This window comes from Poromitra crassiceps (genome assembly GCF_964638095.1).
Source record: "Poromitra crassiceps genome assembly, chromosome: 15".
Classification (NCBI taxonomy): domain Eukaryota; kingdom Metazoa; phylum Chordata; class Actinopteri; order Beryciformes; family Melamphaidae; genus Poromitra; species Poromitra crassiceps.
The window spans coordinates 45,442,539-45,460,116 of record NC_139634.1 but is presented as its reverse complement, the minus strand read 5'-3'; the positions used below and the strand labels follow the sequence as shown (position 1 = coordinate 45,460,116).

Here is a 17,578-nt window from a genome sequence, read left to right as displayed (position 1 = left end):
CATGAGCAGTCGAGCTCATGTTCTCGCATGAGTGGTCAAGCTCGTGCTCGAGCTGCAGCACGAGTGCCGTTCTCGCATGAGCGGTCGAGCTCGTATTCTCACATGAGCGGTCGAGTTTGTGCTCGAGTGCAGGTCCCGTTCTTGCATGAGCAGTCAAGCTCATGTTCTCGCATGAGCGGTCAAGCTCATGATCGAGCTGCAGCTCGACTGCCGTTCTCGTATGAGCGGTCGAGTTCGTGCTGCAGCTCGAGTGCCGGTCTCGCACGAGCGGTGGAGCTTGTGCTCGATTGCAGGTCCCGTTCTCGCATGTGCGGTCGAGTTCGTGTTCTCGCCTGAGCCGTCAAACTCGCGCTCGAGCTGCAGCACGAGTGCCGTCCTCGCATGAGCGGTCGAGCTAGTGCTCGAGCTCGAGACACGGACACGGACAACACCGACAACTCGCCAACGGGCATGCAAGAGTGCTCGAGAGACCAATGACAAAAATAAAAAACAATATTATACAAGAATGATCAGAGTATGCTGTGTGAGCTGGTGCCATTTCAGCTCGAGTGCCAGTCTCGCACGAGCGGTGGAGCTTGTGCTTGAGTGCAGGTCCCGTTCTCGAATGAGCGGTCGAGCTCGTGCTCGAGCTGCAGCACGAGTGCCGTTCTCGCATGAGCGGTGCTCAAGCTCGAGACACGGACACCGACAACTCGCGAACGGTGCCGGGCACGCAAGAGTGCTCGAGAGACCAATGACAAAAATAAAAAACAATATTGTACAACAATGATCAGAGTATGCTGTGTGAGCTGGTGCCATTCTCGCACGTGCGGTGGAGCTCCTACTCGAGCTGCAGCACGAGTGCCATTCTCGCATGAGCGGTCGAGCTCGTGTTCTCGCACGAGCGGTCGAGCTCGTGCTCGAGCTGCAGCACGAGTGCCATTCTCGCATGAGCGGTCAAGCTCATGTCCTCGCACGAGCGGTCGAGTTCGTGATCGAGCTGCAGCTCGACTGCCGTTCTCGCATGAGCGGTCGAGTTCGTGCTGCAGCTCGAGTGCCGGTCTCGCACGAGCGGTGGAGCTTGTGCTCGAGTGCAGGTCCAGTTCTCGCATGAGCGGTCGAGCTCGTGTTCTCGCACGAGCCGTAGAGCTCGTACTGGAGCTGGAGGACGAGCGGTCGAGCGTGGCTGGTAGCCAAGTGTAGCTTGGGACAAACAGATAAGGAACCGGTTCAAACTGGTTCAGATGGTGACCCATACCTCCCCCCCCCCCCATCCATCAGTGGAATTTCCCTCAAGCAATGTTCCAAGTGAACTGGCACAACATCTGTTAGACCCCTCCCCCCCCCCACACACACACCATGACACGCTTCTTCTTCTCTTACAATAATCCTATCTTTGAACCATATTTTATTCTCAAGAGCGCCCCCTGGACTTTCTTCTTCTCCTCTGCTAACTGTAGTTTGTTGCCAACGTCGTCCCCTGGCTGATTTTTGGCAGTACTGCAACAAAGTTCAATAAGGAATATCAATGACGTAAAAAATAGGTACCGATCTGTCATTTCCCCCTCACAAACCATAATTAGGGTTAGGGTCTGGGAGAGGTTAGTTCCTCCAGACCCTAATGGGGGAGCACTTGACTAACGGGGGAGCAGTTAGGCTGATGGGTGAGCAGTTAGGCTAATGGGGGAGCAGTTGCCATAAGCGTCAAAGATTACTTCCATGGGTTTGCATTGAGTTTAGTCGGAAAGCCCAAGTCGTTTCATGTGTCGCTCAAGGGTACCATGTTAGTAACAAGCGACGGGACAAAGCGTCAATATGCTACGCGCTCAGAGTGAGAACGGGTTGAACAAATGCAATCAAACTTTCTGAGCCACTTGGTCAAACTTCATAAGATGTGTTTTCTCAGAGCATTTCACTCTGTCCTCTGGCTGACTGGGGTGGGGGGGAGGGGAAGACTTCATTATAAAGTAATTCTAAAGTCATGAAAATCTACTATTTTCTTAGCACCCCCACACATTGGTCTCCCACAGACCTGCACTGCTGAATAGACAGCGAGCCCCTTCCTCACGGGTGAAACACCTGCACGGATGGGAGGTGGCAGTATGGAAGTGCTCTTGTTATTTTCTTTTAGTCCTTCTTGTGGTTTCTCTTTGCTTTTATTTCGCCATGGTTTTATGCTTCTATTTATCTTATTTTATTATCTTATTATTTACATGATAGTGTAATAAGGGTCAGTGTAATATGGGCGGGTGCAATTTTTCTTGCCTGGCACTGCTTGTTCCAGCCGGGTTCTGTGCAATGCTTTGTTCAAATGCTACTGTTGTCTTGCTGTCATGTTGTTGTTTTCTTTTGTTGGTATATGTTACTGTCGATGGATATGCTGTAATGCACTTTGTTGCCCAAGACAAATCCCCCCCCTCCTTAGAAAGGATCCTGGAGCCGTGCCTGAAAAAAATACATTTCAGCTGTTTTTGTTTGTTTAATTTCTGAACTGTTAAAACACAGTCTGTCTTTTTCAGGGAAGTCTCTGAAAATGGTTAATGGCAAATAAAAAAAGTGCAGATAATCATAGTTTTGTAATAATAACAACACTAAGTAATAAATTAAATTAAATTTACAATAAACTCAGGTGCTTTCATAACATACTTTATTTGTGATTTTCCTATAACTTGTGCTATTTTCTGTCTCGCATCCTCAATTAAAAAAAAACATTTTCATGCTTTATTGACAGATGTATGGTGAGAGATGGGAGGACATGCAGCAAGTAACCACGGGCCAGATTTGAACCCGGGTCTCTGCAAGGAAAGAACCTGATACAGTCCACAGTCAACCCTCTGAGCCCTGCTGCTGCTGAGAGGCTGCACCATGAACATCACACACATGGACTTAGAAGACACAGTGACTGTGTGTTTCAACAGTTCAGAAAGTCTCTGAAAAGTTTTAACAGCTGAAATGTATTTTTTTTTAGCCTGGCTGGCTAACACTCTTCTTCAACTTGTGCCTTGTATGAAGAGATTGAACAATCAGAGGCACATAGGCCGTCTTCACCGCCTATGCTGCCTTCAAAGTGATCAGGACAGAAGCGTAGGCTGTCTTCACGCTCTATGCTGCCTTCAAAGCGATCAGGACAGAAGAAAAATGGTCTGTCTTGTCAAAGGGGGTTCTGGTTCAACAGTAATGGTAAAATAAAATAAACGTAACTATATTACTTTAATTTTATTGCCCAAAATTGTAGTTTGTAGTTTGAGTAGTTAAACAACAAAATGCCCAAAAAGTAGTTGAACTACTTGACTCACTGCGCAAATATGAATGTAGTTGAACTAGCACCAAGTTACTGCAAAATGTAGTTAAACTAAGTAGTTCAACTACATGTAGTTAGCTACTCCCAACACTGCTGTTGAAATAGGTCTGACAGGAAGGAGATAAGAGAGGAATATGAGTGTGCGATTTGAAAAAGAAAGTTGTGCTTCACGATTTGGAAGTTCTTTACCGGACTTAAGAGCCTTCAGCAAAGTATCCTGCAGTCTTATTTTTTTTTTAGATTTGGGGTAAGTTTTGGGGGCATTTCTGCCTTTATTTAGGTAGAACAGTAGGCAGACAGGAAAGGTGGGGGGGGGGGAGAGAGAGCGAGAGAGAGAACATGCGGCAGAGAATCTCAGGTTGGATTCGAACGCACACGAAGGAGCGAGCCTTCATCGTACACGTGCTACCAGGTGAGCCACCAGGATGCACGGAATGCTGCAGTTTTTGATGTCACCTGGAGGCTGGAGCAGATCTTTGCAGGTACTAAATCGACTGGGATCCAGTAGATCTGGATGCTGATTGATCTGTGTGAGGCCACCAAACAGGTTTCCTCAAGTCAGGGAGTGGTGTGTGTGTATGTGGTGAACAGGCCATTGTTCAGAGGGCATAATGAGAAAAGCTCTGTTCCAACTGTGAGCTTCTGTCAGCTGTTCTTACTCTGATGGTTTTGGCTCCAGTTTGGATCTCTCATTCTAACTGTGAGTGGTAGTAGTTGACAGTTTCTAACCACATGTAATCTGTCAACATGCATTTGAACTAATTTTACACTATCAATAAACAGAGATGGGAAAAGTACACACATTCTTTACTTAAGTAGAAGTACAGTTACTTGTACAAAATAAGTATTTCTACCGGCTGTTTCTGTGCAATGCTAATATAAACTGACATCATATTAATATAATTCAAAAAAGACTATTAAACTTAAAAGATCCTCTCCAAGATTTTTTTTTAATAATTTGTGTGATATGGTTTTTGCATTAAAAAGGTGCACATAATGTGTAAAAGCTGAGGGGGTGGGAGACGAGAGAGACAAACAATGTTACATCATATTTGGCTGTCATGCATTGAAACTAAAGTAACTAGCCTGTTTTGAAAATGTAAGGAGTAGAAAGTACAGATATTTGTGTTAAATTGTAGGAAAAAATTGTCAGAAAAATAAATACTCAGTAAATACTCAGGATTTCAGATACCTGAAAATCCTACTCAAGTACAGTAACAAAGCATTAAGTACTTTTAAGTTACTTCCCATCTCTGCTGGAAACAAATATCTTTCCTTCCTTTTTCCATACATTTCCAGACCTGGAAATTACTAAAATCAATTTCCATACTTACGTAGGAACCATATTACTGAGGCAAATAAAAAGAGCATTTCCGATGAAAAATCCCAGAGATCGCTTTATTTCCCATAATAGTCTTAACACACACACACACACACATAGAAACCATCAACATTACCGTTACCTTAACCAACAATACCATCACCCATGTCCATCTGAACTCCTCGACCTCCGCCCTCACCCATCACTCCTTCCCCTCCACCTCCTCCAGGCGTCTCTCCAGCCCGCATAGCCGCTGCTCCAGTGTCACAGTGTTTTGTGAGCCGGAGGCGGGCAGGCCCAACAGCACGCAGCCCAGCACCAGGCCCGCCAGCCGCATGGCCGTGAGGTCCGCCGAGGCTCCGGCGTCGCTCACGATCAGTCCGAAGAGCCACAGCGCCGCCACAGTTTTCAGCACCCAGAACACCCGCCTCAGCACGCCAATGGCCAGGCGGAGCACGACGGTCAGCAGCCAGTAGCCGATGAGGGCCAGCAGACCCCACTGGGCCACCGAGGTCACGCCCTCTGGAGTGAAGCGGGGGAACGGCAGCGGGACTGTGATGAGGGAGACACACAAACACATGTTACAGTTAAGGTGATTATTATTAGGGGCACCTGGGTAGTGCAAGGAAGGATCACAGGTTTGAGCCCCGTGTTGCCTCTGGCTTGGTCGGGTGTCCTTACAAGCACAACTGGCCGTGTCTGTGGGTGGGAAGCCGGATTAAGGGTATGTGTCCTGGTTGCTGCACTAGTGCCTCCTCTGGTCGGTTGGGGCGCCTGTTCGGGCGGTCCTGCCAGTGATACTCATCGCTGTGCACATCTATCGGAGGAAGCATGTGCTAGTCTACAACTCTCCCCAGATCGGCAGAGGGGGCGGAGCAACAATCGGGACAGCTTAAGTGTAATTTATAGTATACTCAGATGTGAAAGCCCTCGCCATGCTCGCCCGGAGTTGCTGGCGTGCAGCTCCCCAAATGTGTGATGGACTGTCGGGTCGACGCAACTGACGTGAACAGTGCAAGATTGCAAGTATAGACCCTTTTTATGTTTGTAAACAGCGATTATGTATTTTGTGGGTGGAGCTGAACTGGTTGCAGAAAGTTACAACTAGCAGTTCAGCTGTCATAGAAATATGGAAGATCCGGATGCCTCCTCCATGTATTTTAAAGCTTTGCCAGCAACAGACAGGTTACCTTACACAAATAAGCAAACTCTTTCAATGGAGTGAGGTTTCTTGACCTGTACTCACTGTCAGGATGGGTCTAGGATCCAACTACATCGTTAAAGTTGCAGCACCGGACATCGTCATATTTCCTAGTGGGAAAGTCCAGCGTCTACACGGCACAAGACATCTTTTTCCAGTATTCCCGGGATCTCGTTTCGGCTTCACTTGCTTCCTCAGAGCGTGCGCAACTAACCTTGTGACATCCACTCAAAAAGGGTCTATACTATAATATAGATAGATGTGGAGAGAGTGGAGAAAGCTATGACCAGTATATGTTATATATCTGCACTACATTATATCCTTGGGCTAACTTCTAGTCATTGAAATCATAATGAAATCACACAATTTACTCATTTGACTGGGGACTCCCCTGGGACCCCCTCGTCAAGCTGACGGTGGAGTATGTAGGTCTAGCTGCCACCGACAAGGCTCAGGCAGCATGTTTCTTAGCCTGGGTAAACCCAGCCTCCACGTGACCTGCTCTCAGGCTTACCCTGCTCTCAGTCACTGTAGTGTCACTGCAGTCACTACAGTGACTGAGAGCAGGGTAAGCCTGAGAGCAGGTCACGTGGAGGCTGGGTTTACCCAGGCTACATGTTTCTTGCTTCAGGCAGGAGGCTCACGCAGCATGTTTCTTGCTTTAGGCAGGGGAAATTGGCCGTGTACAATTCATTTGGAGAAAAGGGGCCGATAAATAAATCACATTTTTATGTGGAGGAATAACAGACCAGAGGAGGCGAGGCGCTAGTGCAGCAACCAGGACACATACCGTTGTCCGGCTTCCCACCCGCAGACACGGCTAAATTGTGTCTGTATGGACACCCGACCAAACCGGCGGTAACAACGGGAGAAAAGACCGCCTCACCACCCGGGCCCCCCAGTTCAGGTTAATTTGACCTCTTCATTTCTCTCCACTCATGAAGACTAGAGCTCGACAAAGACCTGTTACAAAGACCTGTTACATAAGACCTGTTACAAAGACCTGTTACAAAGACCTGTTACAAAGACCTGGGACATAAGACCTGTTACAAAGACCTGTTACAAAGACCTGTTACAAAGACCTGGGACATAAGGGCCACAGGAGCACAAACACCTGCACTCCCGCACAGGGAAGGGAGTGGCAGGTAGTTTCCCCCGAGGGAGAGGCAAGACGGCGGCATATTTTCGTGTTCACCGTCGTCCTGCTCTGACTGTGAGTGAACTCTTTGTGTCTGTTGGCAGTGAAGCCACATATTTCAAATAAATCACAAATACATAGAGGAGAGGCAGTGGTGCATCCATTTACATCCAGCAGTCATACATTCAGACTAGGGGTGTCACGATACACTCAGTTCACGATACGATACGATACACGATATTGGGTTCACGATAACGATACAATATTTTAACAATATTTTTTTGCGATCGATTTGTAAGTTCAGGGGGCATCCTCCACGCTAATATTGAGTAATTTCACCATTTTCATCCTCCGTGTCTGTAACGTCCCTCGTCTGTTCAAACAAAGCAATGAAAAGGAGAGCGAGCATGCAATCAGATGCAGATCAGTGCCACCATGTTCAGCTTCTTTTTCTCGTTTTGATATCGCGATATATTGTGACATCCCTAATTCATACACAAGCATGGGGACATCCTGGTACCCACCATCCACTCCTGTGACTCTGAGGATCTCTGTGACGTAAACAGCGATGACATTCAGACCACTGGCAGCTCCCTCAGCCAGGAATCGGATCACCATCCCCACAAACTGGAGAGAGAGAGAGAGAGAGAGGGGGGGGGGTTACATCTTCTCAGAGCAATGGAGAGAGAACATTCAGTTCATATTAATAATCTTTCATGGAGAGATGATTAAAGGAGATACAGATCCTGGCCTAGATTTTGCTTCGTCAGATATGATGAACACCACCGGCGCTGTATATATATATATATATATATATATATATATATATATATATATATATATATATATATAACCTGTATATAACCACAAGACTGATGATGAGTGACATTAAAATAGAGTGGGAGCAGCTGTTGATATGGACTTGATCTGTACTAATAGAGAGGCAAAGTGACTGCCTACTTCCTGCTGATCAGCACTGTACCAGAGATTTTCATCCGCCATTTATTTTCCCATAGACATTTCATAAAATCCTTATAAAATAGTTTTACTTGTTCAAACCAAACGGCTCAGCTAACGCTATAATCAGGAGAGACCATAGAACATTTCACTCAGACCAAAACTAAAAAAAAACATAGAAAAAACATTTTCTTTAAATCCGCAATTTTGTTACGTTTTGGTCAGAGTGAAATGTTATGTGGTCTCTCCTGTTTCTAAATATATCTGAGCCGTTTGGTTTGACCAAGTAAAACTATTTTTATAAGCATTTTACGAAATGTCTATGGGAACATAAATAGCGGATGAAAATCTCTGGTACAGGGCTGAAGCAGGAAGTAGGCGGTCACTTTGTCTCTCTCTCTCTCTCTCTCACACTCTCACACTCTCTCACACACACACACACACACACACACACACACACACACACACACACACACACACACACACACACACAACTGTTATTTGACTCCATTGTCTTGTTGGCTCACTCATCTGTGATTGGGTTACATTCTATGGAGGTGACAGAGCTATTTGAAGTAGACTGAGGCAAAGTGGAACGTCACTTCCTGCTTCAGGACTGTACCAGAGATTTTCATTCACCATTTATTTTCCCATAGACATTTCGTAAAATGCTTATAAAAATAGTTTTAGTTGTTCAAACCAAACGATACAGATATATTTAGAAACAGGAGAGATCACATAACATTTCACTCAGACCAAAACGTAAAAAAAATGCGCTTAAAGAAAATGTTTTTTTTCAATGTTTTTTTTTGTTGTTGGTCCGAGTGAGATGTTCTATGGTCTCCCCCGATTCTAAATATAGCTGAACCGTTTGGTTTGACCAAGTAAAACTATTTTTTATAAGCATTTTATGAAATGTCTATGGGAAAATAAATTGCGAAAGAAAATCTCTGGTACAGTGCTGAAGCAGGAAGTGATGTTAACTTTGCCTCTCTATATAGCATGACTTTCTAAATACACAAGTTACAGCGACTACACACTACACCCACTACTGCTGTTATATAATACTGTACACTACACACTCACCCAGCACCTTATTAGGAACACCTGTACACCTGCTTATTCATGCAAGTATCCATTCAACCAATCATGTGGCAGTAGGCTAATGCAATGCATAAGAAGATCATGCAGATGCAGGTCAGCAGCTTTAGTTAACGCTCACATTCAACATCAGAATGTGGGAAAGAAAGTGGTCTCACTAACTTTGATTTATTAGAAAGAACGTTAAAATACATATAAAGCTGAAACCCATTTGCCAACAATGCATCCATTAAAAACCATTCTGACGATGATAAAACACAAAGTCTACCCGACTTATTTCCATTGTGGTCCTCTTTTGCCAGTTTCCATGCACAACAGCCTCTAGACCAGTGGTTCTCAAATGGGGGTGCGGGGACCCCCAGGGGTCTTTGAGGGGGGTTCCCAAACAAAAGGGCGGTAATTTATTTTCGCTATAATTCCATTCATAAGTAACACAATGACTATTTTGGTCAGGGGTTTTATACACTTTCTGTAATAAGACATCTAAAAGCATCAATTTTATTATCATATGGGGGACCGTGGGACAAAATCCTATCAAATGGGGGTCCGTGGTTTAATCTTTGTCAGTTTAGGGGTCCCTCATGTGAAAACATTTCTGCTCTGGAGTTTACACAGAATGGTGCAACAAAAAGTATCTAGTGGGCGGTTGATGAGAGGAGGATGGCCAGACTGTTTAGAGCTGACAGAGCGGCTCCAGTACAGTAACTCAGATCACATCTTTACTGTGACTGTGGTGAGCAGAAAAGCATCTCAGAAGGCAACGCGTGGAAACCTGGAGGCAGATGTCACTTTGGTAGCCGGTTGACACCGAGCTGAAAACTGAGAGCAGCCAGTATTAGTAAGGTGTTCCTAATAACGTGCACAGAGTGATGGATCTCCTCATGATACACGTGGAGAGTCTCAGCAGTTGACTGCATTGTTGAGTCTGACAGGCAGGGGTGTGTGTGTGTGTGTGTGTGTGTGTGTGTGTGTGCGTGGTGGTGATGTCTGTGTGTGTGTGTGTGTGTGTGTGGGGGGGGGGGGGGGTGGGTGGGGTGAGCCCGAGAAGCTGTGCTCTCACTTCAGAGAAGTGTGACAGCTGGACAGCTCCCACACAAACACACATTGAAGTAGCCTCTCTACTGCTTTCCTCTCCCTCTAACGCCCCCCTCACATACAGTTAAGCCTCCTCAGGCGTGGTCAAGGGTAGTTTGGACACATATCTTTTGCACCTGTTGCTACCACACACACACACACACACACACACACACAGTCCAGTATGTCATCCGAGCAAGGCACAGACATCTGTTGCTCCATGTCAATGTGTTTTTAACTCAAACACATTACAGTGATTTACAAGTTGTGAGTTGCGAACAATACGGCTCTATATTTGAGTGATGTTAAGCAAAACTGAGTTATCCACATATTCATCGTCCTTGAATGTTACATTATGCAGTTGAAGTTCCACCTCAAAAAGCACATTTCAGCTTATGTTCCTTTTCCCACCCAATCACAAACTTCAATATTTCAGTCAAGCTAGTTGTAATATGTTGAATATAAAAAATACGAGTAAAAAGTAAATGCAATTTTACATAATTGTTCCTTTCTAGGCTCTTTCAAATAGAAATCACAACACGGAAATTTATTTTTAAGCAATCTTGTTTGTTAGTTCTAAACTGCCTTGATTAAATGTAGGCTTCCATCCGGAGGTTTGCTCATTGCAAACAATCCAATGGAATCATTTGACCAAATTTAGATAATAAAGTTATTTTGGGTCCCCCTAAAAACTAAGTTAGAATAATGATAAGATTTTCACATTTTGCATCCAAAGCACATTGGGGGAGCAGACCATTTAGAGCTATAACTGTTAGTTGACAGCTGCCAGCTGGGATGTCAAAACTTTGATGCTCAATACTGTATCTCAGTATTTAACATAATAGAACTTATAACTCTAAACTTATGTGTTGAGAGTCTGTTGTGGCCTCACAAACAAAGATCTGTGTGTATAAGCATAGAACCTATTAACACAGTGGTTCTCAAATGGGGGTCCAGGGACCCCCAGGGTAGCCTGGGTAAACCCATCCCCCACGTGACCTGCTCTCAGACCTGTTCTCAGTCACTATGGTCTGGATTCCCACCATTGTTAAACGATTTCCTGCGGTTGTTGCCCCCCCCCGATAGACCGCTCCATTACGCAACCGTCATCCAACCAGCTTTGTGCACAGAGCACATGCGCAGTGCAGCAGATGGCGTCATCGCTCTGCGACCTTTGTTGTTAGCAAGCGAGCTAACACTTTTCATTTCAGTACTGCTAGCACGCAAATGGTTACAACCAGCTACAAGAAGAGAGAACATCGCGTGACGGTGGTCAGGGAATGAAAGAGGAACAGGACGTGTCTACACGGACCCAAACCTCGATCCCTACTGCAGATGGCCGCAGATCTGGAGAGATATTTGTGGCTGTGAAGAACAGTCATCATCTATACAGCTGCTGCCAACCTGATGAGGAAACAGGCGTGCTTGTTATGCTGGACACTGAATGCCAGACTGCAGACTTCATCCTCCAGTGCTGTTCGCCTCAGGACTTGAAGGGCTAACGTTGTACCATGGACTGTATACATTCTGTGCTAATAATGCTAGCATGCTAACATCCTTTTCACACACACACACACTGAATATACCGAAATGCTAGATTTGATCATGGACTTAACGCTAATGTTAATCAAAAACGGCCGCAGTCATAACGGTAAGGTGTGTTTGACCTAATTGAAATATTAACGTTAATGCCCTCACATTTCAGCGTGGTTACAGATAAACCTATTTAACGCTAGCTAGCTACAGTAGATTTTTGGAGGCGTTAATGTGAATGTCATGACGTAGTGAGCGTAGTATTATACTGTATATTATACATAATCCAGATGTAACCTAGCTATAGCTAGACGTTAAGAGGTTAGCGTGAATGCGACTGAGACCTGACATTACTGGCTTGATATCATATTCCAGATGCAACCTAGCTAGATAAGCTCCACACGGCTGTATGAGTAGCTACAATCAAATGTATCAAGCCTTGATATCATATTCCAGATCCAACCTAGCTAGCTAGATGTTAAGAGGTAGGAATATACCGAAATGCTAGACTTGATCGTGGACTTAATGTGAATCCAAAACGGCCACACTCATAACGTTAAGGTGTGTTTGACCTAGCTAGAAATATTAACGTTAATGCCCTCACATTTCAGCGTGGTTACAGATAAACCTATTTAACGCTAGCTAGCTACATTACTGGCTTGATATCATATTCCAGATGCAACCTAGCTAGATAAGCTCCACACGGCTGTATGAGTAGCTACAATCAAATGTATCAAGCCGATATCATATTCCAGATCCAACCTAGCTAGCTAGATGTTAAGAGGTAGGAATATACCGAAATGCTAGACTTGATCGTGGACTTAATGTTAATCCAAAACGGCCACACTCATAACGTTAAGGTGTGTTTGACCTAGCTAGAAATATTAACGTTAATGCCCTCACATTTCAGCGTGGTTACAGATAAACCTATTTAACGCTAGCTAGCTACATTACTGGCTTGATATCATATTCCAGATGCAACCTAGCTAGATAAGCTCCACACGGCTGTATGAGTAGCTACAATCAAATGTATCAAGCCGATATCATATTCCAGATCCAACCTAGCTAGCTAGATGTTAAGAGGTAGGAATATACCGAAATGCTAGACTTGATCGTGGACTTAATGTTAATCCAAAACGGCCACACTCATAACGTTAAGGTGTGTTTGACCTAGCTAGAAATATTAACGTTAATGCCCTCACATTTCAGCGTGGTTACAGATAAACCTATTTAACGCTAGCTAGCTACATTACTGGCTTGATATCATATTCCAGATGCAACCTAGCTAGATAAGCTCCACACGGCTGTATGAGTAGCTACAATCAAATGTATCAAGCCGATATCATATTCCAGATCCAACCTAGCTAGCTAGATGTTAAGAGGTAGGAATATACCGAAATGCTAGACTTGATCGTGGACTTAATGTTAATCCAAAACGGCCACACTCATAACGTTAAGGTGTGTTTGACCTAGCTAGAAATATTAACGTTAATGCCCTCACATTTCAGCGTGGTTACAGATAAACCTATTTAACGCTAGCTAGCTACATTACTGGCTTGATATCATATTCCAGATGCAACCTAGCTAGATAAGCTCCACACGGCTGTATGAGTAGCTATAATCAAATGTATCAAGCCGATATCATATTCCAGATCCAACCTAGCTAGCTAGATGTTAAGAGGTAGGAATATACCGAAATGCTAGACTTGATCGTGGACTTAATGTTAATCCAAAACGGCCACACTCATAACGTTAAGGTGTGTTTGACCTAGCTAGAAGTTAGCGTGAATGCGACTGAGACCTGACATTACTGAAGTGAATACAAGTGACCTATATTTTTCAATCCTGTCTTTGAATAAAAGTTGTACATTGTGTTATGCTTGAAAACCATGTCTTTGCTCCCTTATGTGTTCACAATTACAACAAATCTGTATGGTTTATCTGTTGGCATTAAACCGTGGTATTTCCTTGGGTGATATTCCATATTTGTCATTAAACCTAGCTGTTCACATAAATTTGCAATGATGATCGACCACGTGAGATATCACAAGTAGCCTACTTTTATTAAAAAATAAAATGCAAAGAGAGGTTTCCTTCTCTAACTATTGGTGCGTTCACAAAATATTTCAGCGTTTCATAACTATAATAGCCTAATGTTACTGTAGCCTGGATGACGTCAGCTAATGCTACCCAGCCTTCCAGCGTTTATCTTCCATAATGCATTAAATCATAATCACAATGCGAAGACATTAGCTGATCACCACAGAGCTGCACAGACAAGTTTATCAGATAATTTCGCCGTAAAATGTGTCCAGGTGATCAGCTCTGAAGCCCCGGCTTGTATGGTCCGCTAAAATCCGATTTCGATATAGGTGTTATTTTGATCAATATTGTATAGCTGGCTAGACAGAGGAGTTTATCTGGAATCAGTGTGACAAGATCCCTGCTGCTAGCTTGTCTGCCTTTCTGTGTCAGAGTATCTAGCTACATTATCTGCATTACATGCTACACCATGCAAATATATTTCGATATAATTCAAACAATTAGCCCACTGTACTACTGGACTGTGTATTGCTGTGAATAAGTTAGATTTGATTGTGTAAAGTGTATCAGCTTTAAATATCCAATATATACAGCATTAAACAAACGACCAGCAGCATTCAAATGTGCAAAAACGTTATATTTATTGAAATGTGGTGATCTCATGTCACATTACATAATGTTATGCCCAAATGGTCTACTGCCCAGAAGCGTCACTTTACATGTTTGGTAGGGAATTATTTTAATTATGTTAAACCAGCGTTTATCTTCCATAATGCATTAAATCATAATCACAATGCTATGAAGACATTAGCTGATCACCACAGAGCAGCACAGACAAGTTTATCAGATAATTTCGCCATAAAATGTGTCCAGGTGATCAGCTCTGAAGCCCTGGCTTGTATGGTCCGCTAAAATCCGATTTCGATAACGCTAGGTGTTATTTTGATCAACAGACCTCAACCTCAACAGCTGTTTTCACTTGAATTTCCTCACGTAGTTGCATAGCCATATAGCTAGCCAGCTAGTAGCTAGCTCGGGAGCTATGCTTTAGAGAGGCCAAATGCTAACGGCTAGGTAGTGCTAAGCCGCTGCAGCTGTTTCACGTCATTGACAAAGACGCACTCTCTGATTGGCCGATCACGGCAGGACTGATGTTGGCAGTCACGCCGTCACTCATTGGCTGCGGGTCTGCGCGGGTCTTTCAATCGCCCCAGAAATCGATCTGAATGGCCCGGAGTCTAGACGCTAGTGACTGGGAACTGAGAGAGCAGGTCACGTGGTGGCTGGGTTTACCTAGGCTACCCCCAGGGGTCCGTGGCACTTTGCCAGGGGGTCCGCGAAACGTTTTCAGGAGAATGAAAACTTTTTGTTTTGCAAAAGCTTCATAGTTCAACAAAAAATATTGTATTCTTTAAATCTAAAATGGTTCATTGATTACATTCTAATCCAACAAACCTATCAATTTAAAAGTCAAGCACGTTACCATGGAAACAATTGAGCTTAGCCCAAAATCACAAATCTGAATGAGGGGGTCCCCAGTATATTTTCTATCTTGTAAGAGGTCCTTGGCTGAAAAACATTTGAGAACTTCTGTATTAAAACACACACTCCCACCCACTATGGTCATTGGTCATGCTCCTACCCTCTGCACTAGCTATGGTTTGACATGGGCTAAACAGTCAGAGGTGGCTTTGTTTGAGGGACCATGTCAGGGTGGGAGAGATGGAGGCACCCAAGGGTGGGTTCTTACCATGCCCGCCGTATAGACGTTCTCTTGACCGAGAAATGACTCTAGAAACAACACTGCGTGCTGAGGGAGAGGCAGCAGGGACAGCAGGGGAGGTGAGATGATAAGCAGACATGGTATAAGAAGGGCAGAGAAGATATAGGAGATAACGAGGGAGATGATCAGTTGAGGGGCACGATGAGAGAGAGAGAAGGGCAGGGGGGGTCAGAGAGAAAATAGATGAGGATGGAGAGATGAAAGGGTGAGAGGATGGAGAGGTAAAATCAGATACACAGTTAAGCAATGATCAAGGATATAGAGATGCCAACTTGGAAGTTAGATCAGTATCAGTATAGTTAATATTAACAAAGGGTGAAAGCAGAGCGTAAAAGCAGTTAACGTTGTGTTGCAAGTAGGGCGAAAGCACCATACCTCCACAGCGGACTGGATCACGCTGGTTCCCACCACCGACTCGGCGTACCGGTGGATCTCCTCGCAGGTTCCCGCGATCAGGGTGCGGAGGGTGACGGTCGGTGGAGCCGTGGCCTCCCCGGCGCAGCCCGTCGCCGACAAGCAGAGCACCAAAACATATGTGGATAATAAAACCCGAGCCGTGGCACACCCGCTGCGCACGAAGCAAGACGCGTAAAAAGCCATTTTTGTAAATGTAAGAAAGAAAGAAAAATCAAATTAGAAAATGGATAAGGGCTGTGTAACGCTGGAATGCAGCACGATAAGCAGATCTGCAACCTGTGTTAAATATGACTCAGGCGTGTGAATCAAATATTTAAAAATGGCTTCTGTTGACAGGAGTCATACAAAGCGACAGGAGACTATTTTACATTATACACGCCATGCTGCAGTTCACAATGCGCAATAAAAATGTGAGACGAACCCCACTAACTTCTACAGATTATACCAATTAAAAACCTCTCGTCCAAGTGACCAATCAAGAAATTAGACCGCTCGTGTTGGGGGAAAAAGGCCTCGCACGACTCCAAATGATCTGAGCGACTCTTTAATTATAAACTTTGGCAGCGCTGGGAAATATCCAAATCTAGGACCGCTCCGTCAAGGACACTCCCGCGTCAACACTATATTAGGTAGCTAGTCAACTGCTCGGGCTTCGACACAAAAGCGCCGATAGATGATCTCATTTAAGATGCGGCAGAAAGTTAGGAGAACCGACACACTGTAGCAACGTCTCCAAAAGGGATCTTTCTCAGCTTTTGCGCGTAAAAGGAAGCGGATGGGAAAAACGCGATGACGTGTTGGAGTTGACCACGAGCCTCCCAAAGCCTCTTATTCCTTCTTTGAGCTCCACGCCAATTTAGTCCCGTATTGCCTTTGTCTGTGGACTTGCATCAAACGCGCTAATGCGATGGATTATCTCGCATATTTATTAAAGCAAAAAAAATTAAATCCTTGTTGCCGTTTCTACACGGTGCTCCCTTCCGTCCAGCGTTTCTAACGACTGTTTCCCCTGTCAGCAAACACGACTGGATCATAGGAGGCGGAGGAGAGGAGGGAGGGAAGGAAGGAGAGGGAAGCCCAGAGGAAGGCGCTGCTGTGCACAAGGATAAACGAGAAGGGTCTAGCTCCGGCCGGAGCCAGTACAGAGCACGCCCCCCAAGTACAGAGCACGCCCATAAGCAAGAAATGGAGAATTCAAATAATAAACATCAGTTTAAATTGAAATGTGACAATCGTAACGTTTTTTTTTTTTTTTTACTTAACCGTAACATTCAAATTTTTAAATCTTAACACTATCCGACCTGTGAGTTAGGCCCCCCTGGTCTGGAACATGACATCATCACTGAACTTTATAAAGCCTCAGCCAGTTAGGATGACATCACTGATGATATCATCACTGACATGACTGATGACATCACATCATTAATTATGGCAATCACCTAATTAAAAAATCCACACGGGTGCTCTTTACACCCCCTGAAAGTTTCAGCCCGATCGCACGATAATATGGGTAATAGTGTGGTAATAAAGATGTAATAATAATGATATACCATGTAATGTAAAAGCTGTTTCATCTTAAAAAAGGAACACCTCACCCTATAAGATCAAACACATAGGCTACATTTTCCTCTCACCTGTAGTGCTATTTATCCATCTAGATCGCTTTGTGAGTAGCAATATGTAAAACATGTCATGTTTTATTATGTAACATTTTCTTGTTTGGGAAGGAG

General features: G+C 44.4%; 1 protein-coding gene across 1 annotated transcript; it reads right to left on the bottom strand.

The window, feature by feature from the left end:
- Positions 1-4,565: 4,565 nt before the first annotated feature.
- LOC310789675 (voltage-gated monoatomic cation channel TMEM109) lies at positions 4,566-16,854 on the bottom strand. The gene is made up of 3 exons (XM_083651333.1): positions 15,807-16,854; positions 7,465-7,567; positions 4,566-5,153 (listed from the first exon to the last, which is right to left on the bottom strand). The coding sequence occupies exons 1-3, from the start codon at positions 16,029-16,031 to the stop codon at positions 4,804-4,806; spliced, it is 678 nt and encodes a 225-aa protein (XP_083507459.1). The 5' UTR covers positions 16,032-16,854; the 3' UTR covers positions 4,566-4,803.
- Positions 16,855-17,578: the final 724 nt, after the last annotated feature.